General features: G+C 50.5%; 3 protein-coding genes across 3 annotated transcripts; 2 read left to right on the top strand and 1 right to left on the bottom strand.

The window, feature by feature from the left end:
- Positions 1–524: 524 nt before the first annotated feature.
- On the bottom strand, positions 525–4,574 carry P174DRAFT_516634 (DUF221-domain-containing protein; the record flags this gene model as incomplete). Its single annotated transcript, XM_024832364.1, has 8 exons — positions 4,088–4,574; positions 3,481–4,027; positions 3,299–3,427; positions 3,024–3,267; positions 2,628–2,994; positions 1,581–2,572; positions 1,172–1,527; positions 525–1,043 (listed from the first exon to the last, which is right to left on the bottom strand). The coding sequence occupies exons 1-8, from the start codon at positions 4,252–4,254 to the stop codon at positions 525–527; spliced, it is 3,321 nt and encodes a 1,106-aa protein (XP_024676792.1). The 5' UTR covers positions 4,255–4,574.
- A 941-nt stretch (positions 4,575–5,515) lies between these two features.
- Positions 5,516–9,050, top strand: P174DRAFT_446588 (MCM-domain-containing protein; the record flags this gene model as incomplete). The annotated part of the gene is made up of 12 exons (XM_024828605.1): positions 5,516–5,739; positions 5,891–5,993; positions 6,183–6,253; positions 6,358–6,532; positions 6,856–6,901; positions 6,967–7,043; positions 7,118–7,224; positions 7,361–7,510; positions 7,674–7,871; positions 8,012–8,165; positions 8,287–8,311; positions 8,350–9,050. Coding segments are annotated over 12 exons (1,806 nt in total), but the record flags the coding sequence as incomplete, so codon positions are not given.
- Positions 9,051–9,914: 864 nt separating this feature from the next.
- On the top strand, positions 9,915–11,270 carry P174DRAFT_436307 (SPX-domain-containing protein; the record flags this gene model as incomplete). Its single annotated transcript, XM_024826005.1, has 6 exons — positions 9,915–9,919; positions 9,988–10,450; positions 10,524–10,637; positions 10,664–10,768; positions 10,819–10,969; positions 11,026–11,270. Coding segments are annotated over 6 exons (1,083 nt in total), but the record flags the coding sequence as incomplete, so codon positions are not given.
- Positions 11,271–11,284: the final 14 nt, after the last annotated feature.

Below are 11,284 nucleotides of genomic sequence, written 5' to 3'. Positions count from 1 at the left end.
TGTCCGCAGACCGTACTGGGTGGTTGACAATTATCGCCTGCCCTTGTGTAAGTTTATGGATTAAATGATATACCCTTGGATAATCAATAGATGGATATGATATACTAGTTAGATATTTCAATCTCTCCTACTACGCTCGTTTTCTTAGCAACAAGACTCTATGCTTTCCATATGCGATCTCTAATGGGGATTTCATATAGCAAGCTACATATCGGCGCCAGTCGGCGCCAGCGTATATATTACATAGGTGTACTACCTATAACCAGATGATTGGTCTCGGCAAGAGAAGGGAATGATCTTGAAGTGATTATGTACAATCTAACATCGTCTAGTTACATGTGATTAACCAGTCTGGTCATCTTAGCATACAGGAAAAGCTCCGTGGCGATCAATGCGCATCGCTAATTCAAATGGGAAGGGGACATTCGTAAAAGCAAAGAAAGAGATGGTTTGAAGGGGATCATTGCGAAACGACTCCGATGTAGGCTTGCTTGCGGACAGGAAGTAATAGCAGAAAGGGGTATCTATAACTGAATGAGATCGATCTCCGAGAAATCCGGTGGACTGCGGCTGAAAATGGTACGGCACTTGCCGTCCAGCGCTTGATACTCGTTACTGATCCAGATGTGCTTGCTGAACCGTTGAGTTCGATAAATCTCATCATCGCTTACTCCCAGATCGTCTCGCGGAATCCATATCACGGGACGTTTTGCTCGTAGAGCGTCATGTTGAAACGCTCGCTGAGTCAGTTGATCACGCTCATCTGGTGTGAGATCCTCCAATTCATCATGAATACCGGCAAACAATGCGTGCCCTATTTTACCCGTAGGAGGGCCTTGGGCTTCGGCGTCATGCGTGATCTTCTCACGGACTCGCTGCAAGGTCGGCACTGAACCGCTCGAATGAGTTCCAAAATATTTAGACCGTGTTTTTGATGACCGATCTGCCCATGAATGATGGCGGCTGTTGTGGAGAGTGCCCGTCTGAGTCGATGCTCGCCGCCCAGAATTCGCTTCGATGTTCTTCAGTTCGATCTCGTGGGCCTCCTATCTGCTTCGTGCTCTTGATATTCCCGCTCTGCCAGCTGGTGCTCGATCGTGTCGGTCTGATCTTCCTCAGGGAAGCCAAGGCGGGCGCGCTGAGCGCGACTGAACTCCTCATCACGACGAACAGCATCATCCTCCAAGGTGATCGGCAAGTAACGGATCAGCGGGCTGAAGGCTTCGTTCAGAAGGATTTGGTACCCGATTGTGAGAATCAAAACCACAATCATGCATATTGCTTGCCCTTCGCAGGCAACGTTGCCGTCCACATCACGGACCAAAAAGAACAGCCCGATCAAGCTGAGTTCCATGACATATAAGCCCGTGAAGAGCTGGTTGATAGCGCGAGGGAATAGTAGCCCGCCAGTGTCAAAGCGGAATTTGGTGACGTACAGCGTGTTATATCTGTACACGAACCAGAACAGGCCAAAGGTGATGATGTTGAAGACCAAGATCAAAGGGGATATCACACAATAGATCAAACCTGATTTCGCGCATTAGCTACATCAGAAGTAGTCCCTCTGGGGTTAAACATACCGATCGATGCGAGAGTAGTATAGACCGGAAAGAATGTTCCCCATTGCATCTGATTCAAGTTCGTTGTGCGACCCCATTTCTTTCTTGCTGTGTTATCCAGTAAGGGTGCTAGAATAAACCAGCTGAACAAGCCAACGATCTGCACTAAAGCTCCGGCACTCACTGACAGCGCCTGTAGAATCATATACGAGAAGAAATAGTTGCTCGAGGAGGGGATGTTTTGGGCCAGTAATTCTGGCCAACTGGTAACGTTTGTGACGTTATCGATGATCGTCGAGAAACTGGACGAGATAGCAACGACCAGGAACAACTGGACGAACAGGAAAGCGAAGAAGTAGTTCTGAACGGTAAGTTCGATGGCCATGCCTGTGTGTAACCCTTGAGCTCGACAGAGGAATCGGAGAATCAGGGGCAGGAGCGCCATCAAGATGGCTAAGAAAAGCGGGGGCAAGATACCCTGGATGGCAGAGATGAGCCAGTCTGGCAGCTTGGAGATCCAAGATAACCATGTGAAGGCATTTTCCAGGTAAGACAATTGAGACAGCAAACCAGTAAACGCGACGGGGAACGCCCAGCCAACCACCATAGCGCAGACGATCGTGAGAATCCCGAATGTCCTCAGATAACGCTCCCACCATTTGATTGACATGTTGTCCCAAATCACATCGTCCGGCGAGATCTCCACGGTGCGAGGGGCCATTTGTTTTGGCAGGTGATGACTGACAGCCTGACAAGCCATATGAGCAGCCACCTGGTGGTTGAACTGTATGAACGCTGAATTCATGAGGGGGAATTTCTCGGGGTGTTGCTGATCAATTTCAATCTCCAGATTTAAGCGAGCGATTTCCTTCCGGCAATAGTCTATTGTGTCCACCTTTTTGCCAATGAGCCAGAGGGAAGGCATCCAACTGAGACCAAAGATTGGCAACCTCATGGTGTCACGATCCTTTTCCCGGATGTACTTTTTCCATAGCGGCTCTCCATAGTCTTCACTGTCAAAGTCTTCATTGTACGCCACCGGATATTTCTCACCTTCGACTTCGTCACCTTCCCCGGCCTTTGTGCTTCTTGCCTTTTTGCTTTTCATCATTGTGTGATCTCTCTTCGTTTGAAGCTTCTCCTTCGGCCGGGTCCTCTGGAGCCGTGAGTGGAAACTCATCCGGTTCTGTCCTGTTGCTCGCTTTGGAATAGTTGCTAGACATTCGACTTTTCCAGAAGGGCCGTCTTGGCTTGGAGTTCGATCTGCTACGAGGAGCATCGGATGGTGCGCCATTCTCATTAATAGACGCTGCATTTCCATTCCCAATTGATGGGGTGATGCTATCGTTGCTTGGTCGCCAAGGATCGGGCAGCTCTGCGCTGTTTGTTTCGGCATTCGAAGCTCTATGTTGGAGAGGCGCGGTAGTCCCAGCGTCTGGTACATAGCCCCTGACCTAGTCAGACTGCCGTCGATGTCGCCCTCCACCCGTTTCAGAGTTCCCAGAACGGATCTGCCCAAATTGCCAACACTTTGACCAACCATCCCTACCGCTTCCACAGCTGGGTCGAAGGGCTTGCGCTTTTTAGGCTCTCCAGAGTCGGCACGGTGCTTTCCATGAACATCGCGATGCAAAATCTGGTTCAATGTGTGAGCTTGGTGCGGATCACCTGAGCTGATACCGCCGCCTGCAGCTAGTTGCAGCGCATGCTCGTCGGTGGCTGCTTCTGCTTCCCCCTACCTCCTTAGGTCTCAATCCGGATTTCTTCGCTGCGGCCTTCGCCTGCTTCAATTGAGCTTTCTTGCATTTAATGATCAAGTCCGTCTCTGCAGACTCTAGCTTCAATGCTAGCGCATCACGTTGCTTCACCTTCTCGTTCAGATCGTCAAAATTGCGATTGATCCATATATTTCGGATGCCACCCGGGGAAAATCATACAGTGACTCCAAAGCCTCAACAGACAGCCAGCTGTCTGGGATGGCTGTTACCAGCACTGTTGTTGCAGAGGCTCGAAGTCGATGCTGTGGTGAAGTGAGGTAGGCTTGCCGAAGGCGGATATACCCTTTCAGCTCATCGAAGAATATGGCGCACACATAGACAATAACGATGACAGCCATAATTAGATGTGCCCAGTAGCGCTGGACGTGTTCTGGGGCCACATTACCCCAGGCCAATTGGTCAAGGCCAGTGACATTCCATGTGTCACCTGTCCCAGTTGCATTCTTGAAGTTTCGGTCTTTCCCATCCACTTTGTTCAGGGGCAATAGGACGGGCAACACAATGCAACCTAGCGGAACGAAGATCTTGAGAAGCATTCGCAAGTATCGCAGAAAGAAGTAGGCATCCAGGCCACATTTCTGGATGAATTCGGAACTAGAGGTGCGAAAAACAGGGCCAATCCAACTAAACAAACCCGGCGGGGACGGTTTTGTGCGCTCTCTGTCCGGGACCAAATACGTTCTAGGTTGACTATGGAGAAGCCCAATGTTAGTGGTAAGTACTGATACGGACGTTGTCAGGGATACTCACTAGATACGAGTGAGTTTGCCTTTGAGAAGCAAAAACAGCAAGAATTCAACAGCAAAGACTATCACTGCAGTTGCGAGCGAAGCCAAAAATGTCTGAATAGTGACACCTTCATTCCTTTGACCGTTCCCACCCGCGTGCTCCAGGGCCAGCCCAAGATCGGTCGCCATCTCTGCGAGCAATGGCGCTGATGCAATGTAGTCGATTTTCGGCGAGGCTCAGAAAAAATGATCCGCAGTGTTCACAATGATGTCGTCGAGAGAAGATCAATTGAGGTTGAGGGAGCATTCGTGAGAAGAGCGCAAGTCGAAGTCATAAGATTAGAGAGAATAATGCACCGCTCATGGATGCAAGGAAAAGAGCCCATCACTTCTCATTGTCAATGATCATTCAGCAGACGGGGCAGATGTGAAACATCCCGCAGATAAAGAGATCGGATCCTTATATAAACAATAGAGTACATACAGGGAGGCAACAACGAGTGAACATGCAATAAACAAGGTGTCGACAAGTTGATATGCGCCAAGGGCACAGATAAAATAATGACAACAGTGGCACCAAGAGATTCCTGATTCGACCGATTTCACCGTCTAAACTAACGCTAGCCCTGACAATGCGATCATTTGTGGAACTTCACTGGGGATGGTCGATCACTACTCCGTAGGTAAGTTAGTTTATTGGACTAAAATATGACATCAAGCGCCTGCTACAACGAAAGATGAATGCAACGGCGCTTCTTGAACAATTGGTCCACTAACGAGGGTACTACTGTTTCGTACTCTACAGATATTTCTGAAGGATTGGTCAGAAAGCGCCCCGATTATTGATCCTGCTTAGATACTTGTGTCTATTTTTGCTAGCGATGTAGGTAGAGATCTCTTAGAGTGTTATTCATCTTCCCACTGTCTGGATTCCTGAGGCATTCTTGAGGGTCGATTGATTGTTCCTTCCTTTGTTGCACTTGTTGTACTTCCTAACTTGATCGGGATCTGCAGCTTCCAAGTATGGCAGGGATTCATTGTCCCCCTTTCCCGCGATAACATATGATTGGCTGCCCTTATTATGTGGAGTGACGTCGTTTCCATGGGTCTGAGTGCCCGATTTACAACACAGCCACAATGCCCAAGCCGCTCAGGTTCCTTAATCACGTGAACTGTGGCTCGGCATTCGCGTTGTCCCGATAAGGAAACCTCTTTACGCGACGGTTCGCGTAGCAACGCGTCGGACGGCTAATTCGACCATTGAAAAGAATTCCCTTGATAGGAGAATCCGCAACAACAGTTGACCCTGTCCTCAATCAAACGAGCACCACAACCCATCAACGCTATTATTCTCCCTATACGTCGGTCCTTTGAATATTAACTGCTACAGAGGAAATCCCTGATATCAGGACCGACACAACATGTCTTCTCCAGCTTCTTCGCGCCGTAGGGCCGCCGGCCAAAGACTCGGCAACCTTCTTCTCCTGCGCGCTCAACCCGTTCTCGTCAGCTCCAGACCAGCAGTCCGACCCCAAGGGCGGCAGATGAACAGTCACAGGCAACTCCTCGTGCTTCAAGGCGATTGAGAGGTGAAAGCGGCAGTTCCCCTCGTCATCGCCTATGTTCTTCCAGTCCTCCCTTCAAAAGGCAGACAGCAGTGCGGAAACACCAGATGTTTCGAAATGGACGAGCCCAGTTCACCAATGAGAGCATCTTCTTACTGTGGATGAAGGAGACAGGACACCTAGAGAAATGCTCCTACCATGAGAGGTATTGTTTGACAATTATTTTTGGCAACGATCTACACATACTGACCGCTCCGCAGGACTCCCTCCCCCATTCGGTACATGTCCAGCTCCAGTCCAACTCGAGCTCAGAATCGCCAGTCACGGCGTTCCGACATTCCAGCAGCAGCAGTGGATCTATTCGTCTCGTCCAGGACCCGGCATCGATAGCAACCGTGCCGTGTCCCGCCGCAGTGACCTTCACTCTGGCGGTTTTCTTTCTAGCCCGAACCGCCGCCGCAGAGTCTTTGTCGATGCTAATGGTATGCTGCGGCCGATGGCGATCCACGCTCCGATGCCACCTTTTCGAACATCACCCCAGATACCTCTGAGGCTGAGGCCTTGGGCGGTAGCTCAACTCGTGTGATTTGGGGTTACAAACATCTCTCCATCCAGGATTTCATGTCCGCATTCAAAAACTTTCCTCTACAACTTCCAAACAAAAGTACCGTCTGTGGGCAGGAGGCGCCAACCGAGGATGAGACTCGTATAATGGGTGATTCCGCAGGAGAACGGAAATCATCAGCATGTTTGAGCACCATGCGACAACTTGGAGTGACCAGCTTGAACTTTGGATGCGAGAACCTGAAGGCGTACCATCAACACTCAAGCTATGGCATCAGTTGCATGCTTATCCTCAAGAGATCATTCCATTGATGGATCAGACAGTGACGGATGTGATGGTGGAGCTTGCGATCAAGGGAGAATGGAGCGCCTGCGGGGCTCAGAATCAACGAAACCAGAATCATAACAGAGGCTGAGCTCTGGTCCTGCTGTTCCCAGCTCTTGACGCGCTGAGTTGAGACCGGATCGGATGCCACAGAACGAGATCCCGATTCTTTGTCGGTGAAGTGGAGACCGAAGGCATTTCAATAGTTCTGCCTTTTGGGTCTTCGATTCGACTGTGAACATGGAGTCTTGATCCTGCAGGTATGCATTACGATCCCCTTTTTTGGCTTCGTGTCTAATTTTCTTTCAGACATGGATAAGCTGGTAACGCATCAAGGGCTTGGTCATTTCGGACGACACCATCATTCCGGATATGAAAGAAGGTACGATAGTTACTGCCTTTGATATCCTTCTAATCAGATTATCGTAAACTAACTCATCTTTCCAGCTTTCTTCCGATGCCAAGTCTGCAACCATGGTGTTCAAGTCGACATTGATCGTGGAAAGATTGCCGAAACCCACCGAGTGCCCACGTCCGGTGTGTAAGGAACGGAACTCGATGCAACTCGTCCATAACCGTTGTGTATGTTGCGGACAAGCAGGTCATCAAGTTGCAGGAAACGCCTGACAGCATTCCCGATGGTCAGACTCCTCACTCGGTTTCGCTTTGCGTGTATGATGAGCTGGTGGATGTCTGCAAGGGCTGGTGATCGGGTCGAAGTGACTGGTCTATTTTCCGTGCAACCCTGTGCGCGTCAATCCTCGCCAGCGTACACAAAAGTCTCTGTTCAAGACATACGTATAGATGTCCTTTCATGTTCAGAAAATCGATCGGCAAGAAGTTGGGTATCGACGGTCTCGACCATCGAGCAGGAGCTCTCGGAACCAGGCGGCTGGGGGATGCAGAGACAGACACGCAGGCTCACTGCGGAGGAGGAAGAGAAGATTAAGCGAACTGCCACCAGACCTGATCTGTATGAGCTTCTCTCTCGGTCCTTGGCCCCCACGCATCTATGAGATGGACGACGTTAAGAAGGGAATCCTGCTCCAGTTGTTCGGAGGCACCAAATAAGACCTTCCAGAAGGGTGTAACCCACGATACCGTGGTGATATCAATGTTCTTCCTCTGGTGGACCCATCCACATCCAAGTCCAGCTTCTTCGTTACGTCCATAAGATTGCCCCTCGTGGTGTGTACACCAGCGGCAATAGGCTCTTCCGCTGTCGGTCTTACGGCGTACGTCACCCGCGATCCTGAAACCCGTCAGATGGTCCTCGAGTCGGGTGCCTTGGTTCTCTCAGACGGCGGTATCTGTTGCATCGACGAGTTCGACAAGATGAACGAATCCACTCGGTCCGTCCTGCACGAATCATGGAACAACAGACAGTTTCTATCGCCAAGGCCGGTATTATCACTACTTGAACGCTAGACCAGCATCCTGGCTTCCCGCCAATCCGATCGGTAGCAGTACATCCAACTTGCCCGTTCCCCAGAATATTGACTTCCCCTACCTTGCTGTCCCGATTCGACTTGGTATACCTCGTGCTGGACCGAGTGGACGAGCAGGAAGATCGTCGGCTCGCTAAGCATCTTGTCAACATGTACCTGGAAGACAGACCCGAAAACGCTGCCGAGGAAGAGATCTTGGTAACCGTGCCTTTTCTCCCCCCACCCAGCCGGGCCGTCGAAGGCCATCGACTGACTGTTCATGTACTGCAGCCAAATCGAATTCCTTACAGCCTAACATCACCTACGCCAAAGACCAAAGTTCACCCAGTGCTCACTCCCCGCCGGTAAGGCCTTGTCGGATGCCTACGTTAACATGCGTAAGCTTGGGATGACATTCGGTCTTCTGACCGCCGTATCACCGCCACCACTCGTCAACTGGAATCCATGATCCGGCTGTCGGAAGCGCATGCCCGTATGCGGCTGTCGCCCGAGGTCACGGCAGATGATGTGGAGGAAGCCGTGCGCTTGATCCGCTCCGCCATCAAGCAGGCGGCCACTGACTCTCGGACCGGTCTGATTGACATGAGCTTGTTGACGGAGGGCACTAGTGCCAGCGAGAGACGCAGCCGGGAAGCACTCAAGCGCGCCTTGCTGTCTGTGGTGGATGATCTGTGCAGCAGCAGCGGTGCGGCTCGCTGGGCCGAGGTCTTCAAGGTCTTAAGCGAGAACAGCAGCACGGAAGTCGACGGAGGCCAGTTTGCGGATGCCGTTCGAGCGCTGGAGACCGAGGGAGCTGTAAGTGTTGTCGGCGAGGGTGCGCGGAGGAGTATCCGGCGCATTGGCGGCGCTCTTCTGTAGACCAGCTCTCTAAAACGGATGGGATGATGAGACATGATGGAATGGTCTTCTGCAAATAATTTCTACTGGTATCTACTTGATTTGACTACATATTCTCGGGTTGTCTGGCGATGGATGGTGTTGGGTGTTTGGGCTGTTACTGCGGCATAATATGGGTTTACTTTGCACATGAATACCGATTCTCCAACTTTAGGTCTGATTAACACAATCAACGCCTTTACAGTTTCAGTGTACATGGATGGTGCAGTGATCGGTCTGCTGTAGACTGGCTACCTCTCTATCTTATATTGGATGCTCGCGATTGAGGGCCTGTGGATGTATAAAGAAGTATTCTGTACTGGGCCATACGCTTCCGTACTGACACCAGTCCAGATGTGGTAATATGTCCTCCAGGATGGTCCCGCACTAGCAGAGCACATGTTGCAATAGAAGAAAGTGAGAGGCCAGACTGCGAGAGTGAGACTTCTCCGACCCATAAATCAAGCTACACTAGCATGCAACAATTGGTGTCAGTCCGCTTACTGCCCGAGCAAATAAACGTAATTAATCCCAAGATTCTTAAAGAAATCCACTAAGAGACGCAGTATGCGAGATTCCACTGCAGGCAAAAATCATCATAAGTTGGCAGAGCTGCAGAGCATGCATTAGATATTTGTCAGGTACTCCGTACATTAACTTCAATAATTTACAATACACCACGATGGAGGTTGAAGAGCAGGCTTGGCATATGAAGCTGGAAGAAATCTGTGGGTGGGCTGGGACTAGGACTTAGCTTGTGCTGGTTACTGGTAAGGGTCTCTCGGAGCTACTGAGTCTGGACGTCAAGCTAGATACCGCCGCCCCCAGTTCTCTCGCGATTTATCCGCTATCGTTCACTTGGTTATTATAGTAGCCCATCGATCAATCTCTATCAACCGAAGCGCAATTTCTTTTCGTCCCTCTTCCTGCTTCGATTTTTCTCTGCGTCCGGAAATGCCGGCCATCTCCCGCTCTGTCTGAACAGCCATCCCACCACTGTCTCAACCCCATCCAACCTGATTGTGTCGACCTAGCTCAGTAGCATAACGCCATTCGTGCTATTCACCCATCATGAAGTAAGTGACTTTCTCGTCGATCAATGCTCTCGGGCCGTCATTGACTGACCGTCCCCGCCTTCCTCAAGGTTCGGAGAACATCTCCGATCGTCCATGATCAAGGAGTACTACTGGTACTACATCGCCTACGGAGACCTCAAGAAAGCCCTCAAGACCGGCTACGTCAGCGAACCCACCCCCGAAAACCCCAAACCCGATCGCAAGCCATGGACAGAAGACAACGAGAAGAGCTTCGTCTCGCTGCTGGAGAGTGAGCTGGACAAGGTGTTTAACTTCCAGAAGCTCAAGAGCGAGGATATCGTGCGGCGCATCCAGGCCAGCGAGAAGGATGTGGCGGATGTTGTCTCGCGGCTGGATAATGCGAGTAATGCGAGGAGGCAGAGTCTGCGGCCATCGCAGCCGCCGCCCTCGGATGAGGATTTCCTGCTGTTGGAGCAGGTGCTGAGTGACATCATTGCCGATGTACATGATCTGGCCAAGTTTACGCAACTGAATTATACAGGGTTTCAGAAGATTATTAAGAAGCATGATGTACGTTCTGCATCTGCAGCTTCTTTTTTTTATTTTTTTGGTGCAACTTCCAGGAGGCTAATGTTTGTATCAGAAACAAACGGGATGGCATCTCAAGCCGGTTTTTGCCGCCCGACTCAAAGCCAAGCCTTTCTTCAAGGACAACTACGATGCATTCGTCGTGAAGCTTTCAAAGCTCTACGACCTGGTCCGCACCAAGGGTAACCCGTCAAGGGAGATTCCGCGGCTGGTGGCTCGCAGCAGAACTTTGTCCGCCAGACCACTAAATATTGGGTTCATCCGGACAATATCACCGAATTGAAGCTGATCATTCTCAAGGTATGCAAAGCTCTGTCTTGATGTATATCTCGTCGAACTGACTATGACAGCACCTTCCCGTTCTTGTCTTCAATGCCAACAAGGAGTTTGAAGAAAAGGATGCCGCCATCTCATCCATCTACTTTGACAACACTAACACATGGGAGCTATACGAGGGTCGTCTGAAAAAGACTGAAGAGCAGAGGCCATTCGACTTCGTTGGTATGGCGGGATGGAAAGCGATCAGATCTTCGTCGAGCGAAAGACTCACCGTGAAGACTGGACCGGTGAAAAGTCGGTCAAGGCGCGTTTCTCGCTCAAGGAAAAGCATGTCAACGCCTATCTATCCGGTCGCATGACGGTCGAGAGCATTTTTGAGAAGATGCGCAGAGAAGGAAAGAAGAGCGAACAGGAAATCGCCGATTTGGAACAGTTGGCGCGCGAAATCCAGTACCGAGTCATCACACGTCGACTGGAACCTGTTACCGGACCTTCTACCATCGCACAGCTTTCCAGCTTCCGGGTGATGCCCGAGTA

The sequence above is a fragment of the Aspergillus novofumigatus genome (assembly GCF_002847465.1).
Source record: "Aspergillus novofumigatus IBT 16806 chromosome Unknown P174scaffold_44, whole genome shotgun sequence".
In the NCBI taxonomy this organism is placed as follows: Eukaryota; Fungi; Ascomycota; class Eurotiomycetes; order Eurotiales; family Aspergillaceae; genus Aspergillus; species Aspergillus novofumigatus.
This window is presented reverse-complemented; position numbering and strand designations above follow the sequence as displayed.